Raw genomic sequence first — 2040 nt, forward strand, 5'->3', positions numbered from 1 at the left:
TGGCTGCTACATCTTGTCTGATTAACCAATCAACCATGAGAGTGAGCATCTCGGCCCTCCCCTTCACTTTCTACGTATGCCACGGAAAAATGAGGATACTGTCATCGTGACCTGTTCTTCTGACATCACATCTATGTTCTACCGCACTGAAGACTACGGCTAAACTGACCTTAATAATCGTCCATGGATTTACCTATTTCCCTCCCCACACGTATATCGTGCGCCGCTTTAGCTAATGTCTGCTGTTCAAGACCAGCATAAGTTGACGACAATGACACCGACGCCGAGTCAGGCCCATGCGCTTGCACTTGTGGAGCGAATTGAGGGCTGCATGAGTCTTGTCGCTGTGTTTCTCATCTTTATTACGTACGGCCTCGTGGCGCGACTGCGGAACCCTCGGAATACCTTTATTGTCATGGCGAGTATCGCCAACCTCGGCTCGAGCATCGCTTGCATTATTGCGAGGGATGGACTCGCGGCTGGGGAAGACTCTGCGCTCTGTAAAGCGCAGGCGTTTCTACTTCAAATGTGAGGCCTTTGTCGTTGCACAGTCTCCTGAAGTTGCACTTGAGATCAGCGATACTGACGCATTCCAAAGGTTCGGGCAGTCCGATCCGTGGTGGGCTTTTGGGCTGTCCCTTAACACTCTCCTCGTTGTCCTGGGCCGTACAAACCCCCATACGTTCCACGCGTTGCAATACTGTCTTGTCTGTTTTGGAGGGCCATTTACCATCGCTTTTACGCTGCTTTTTATTTCAACGCCAGCTCGTGGACCTATTTATGGCCAAGCATACGTGAGTGGCTTTTTCTTGTTTGTAAACTGAAAGCTTCAAATTAACTAGTGAATAGGTTTGGTGCAGTGTTAGTGATAATTGGCCAAACGTTCGCGTCTTTTCTTCATATATCTTCGTATGGCCATGTATCGTTGGTTCGGTCGTCCTGAATATCATTGTTGGCTACCGCATCTTCCACTCAAGGAATCGAATCCGGCATCTGTCGAATTCAATAGTAGTTTATCTAGTCACCCTCAACTTGATTACGTCTGTTGACACAGCTCAGGACTCAACGAAGACTGCCATGCGCAACGCCGAGAACGCTGCATATCCAGTGCTTGTCGCGGAAGATTTTGTCACCCTCGCGCCCGTTCCCTATGTTTCGCTGCCTGTGCCGTTACACACGCGACCTACGTTAGGAGTTCTGGAAGCCTCAATACACGAGACAGCGGATTACTGCCTACCGACAATCACTTCGAACAAACCTCGTCATTCGACTCCACGAAAGCGCCGAGTATATCACACCATAATGGTAACCAGGAGGGTATTATCAAAATACCGTCTTGAGGACCCTGTAAAGAGGGTATATCTACGCGCCACATTACTCTTCACTTTCAGCGTTGTCGTCTCGTGGACGCCAGCAACTATTAACCGCTTTCATAGCTTCAAGTACGGGTACTCCTTATTCCCGTACCAAATTGCGACTGTGTCCCTTCTACCACTCCAAGGTGTCTGGAATGCCATTATTTTCTTTGTGACTAGCCATAAAATTATGGAGGACTGGGCGCAGGATCAACGGACTCTGAGGGTTTCCAGGCCAAGGGTTGCTACTGAGGAGGCGATGATAAGGAGACCTGCCAGAGGCCCGAATATGGGTTTATCTATGCTAGATTAAGGGGTCCGTATTTACATATGCGTTACGAAAGACTCAGAAAGGACGTTTTAACATACTAAATCTCGACCACAGCAATGCAGAGAGTAAGAAAATACCAGATAATAGAGAAAGGCTTTCTGAGTTAAATCCCATTAAGGAAATGGATTTTATCTATCCAAGGCGATCTATATCGGACGAAAAGACGAACAACAAGCTCGTACAGGGTAGGTCGCTGGTAAACTGGGCTCTTTCACCCTATCTAGCAGCAGCCAACCAGAGCCTGTTTATATGCAGTATTCCTATCGTTCTCTTATAAGCCAATGTAAGCCAGTGTAATTATCCACTTGTGATGCCAACAGGGACCAGCTTAAAACCACCCTAAGTAAGTCTATC

At 47.7% G+C, this 2040-nt stretch overlaps 1 protein-coding gene across 1 annotated transcript; it reads left to right on the top strand.

Annotated features, from left to right (window-relative positions):
• Window positions 1-271: 271 nt before the first annotated feature.
• On the top strand, window positions 272-1668 carry FOIG_15635 (uncharacterized protein; the record flags this gene model as incomplete). The annotated part of the gene is made up of 3 exons (XM_031217019.1): window positions 272-528; window positions 599-794; window positions 850-1668. 3 exons carry the CDS (start codon window positions 272-274, stop codon window positions 1666-1668), a joined length of 1272 nt encoding a protein of 423 aa, XP_031053227.1.
• Window positions 1669-2040: the final 372 nt, after the last annotated feature.

This window comes from Fusarium odoratissimum (assembly GCF_000260195.1).
Source record: "Fusarium odoratissimum NRRL 54006 unplaced genomic scaffold supercont1.56, whole genome shotgun sequence".
Classification (NCBI taxonomy): domain Eukaryota; kingdom Fungi; phylum Ascomycota; class Sordariomycetes; order Hypocreales; family Nectriaceae; genus Fusarium; species Fusarium odoratissimum.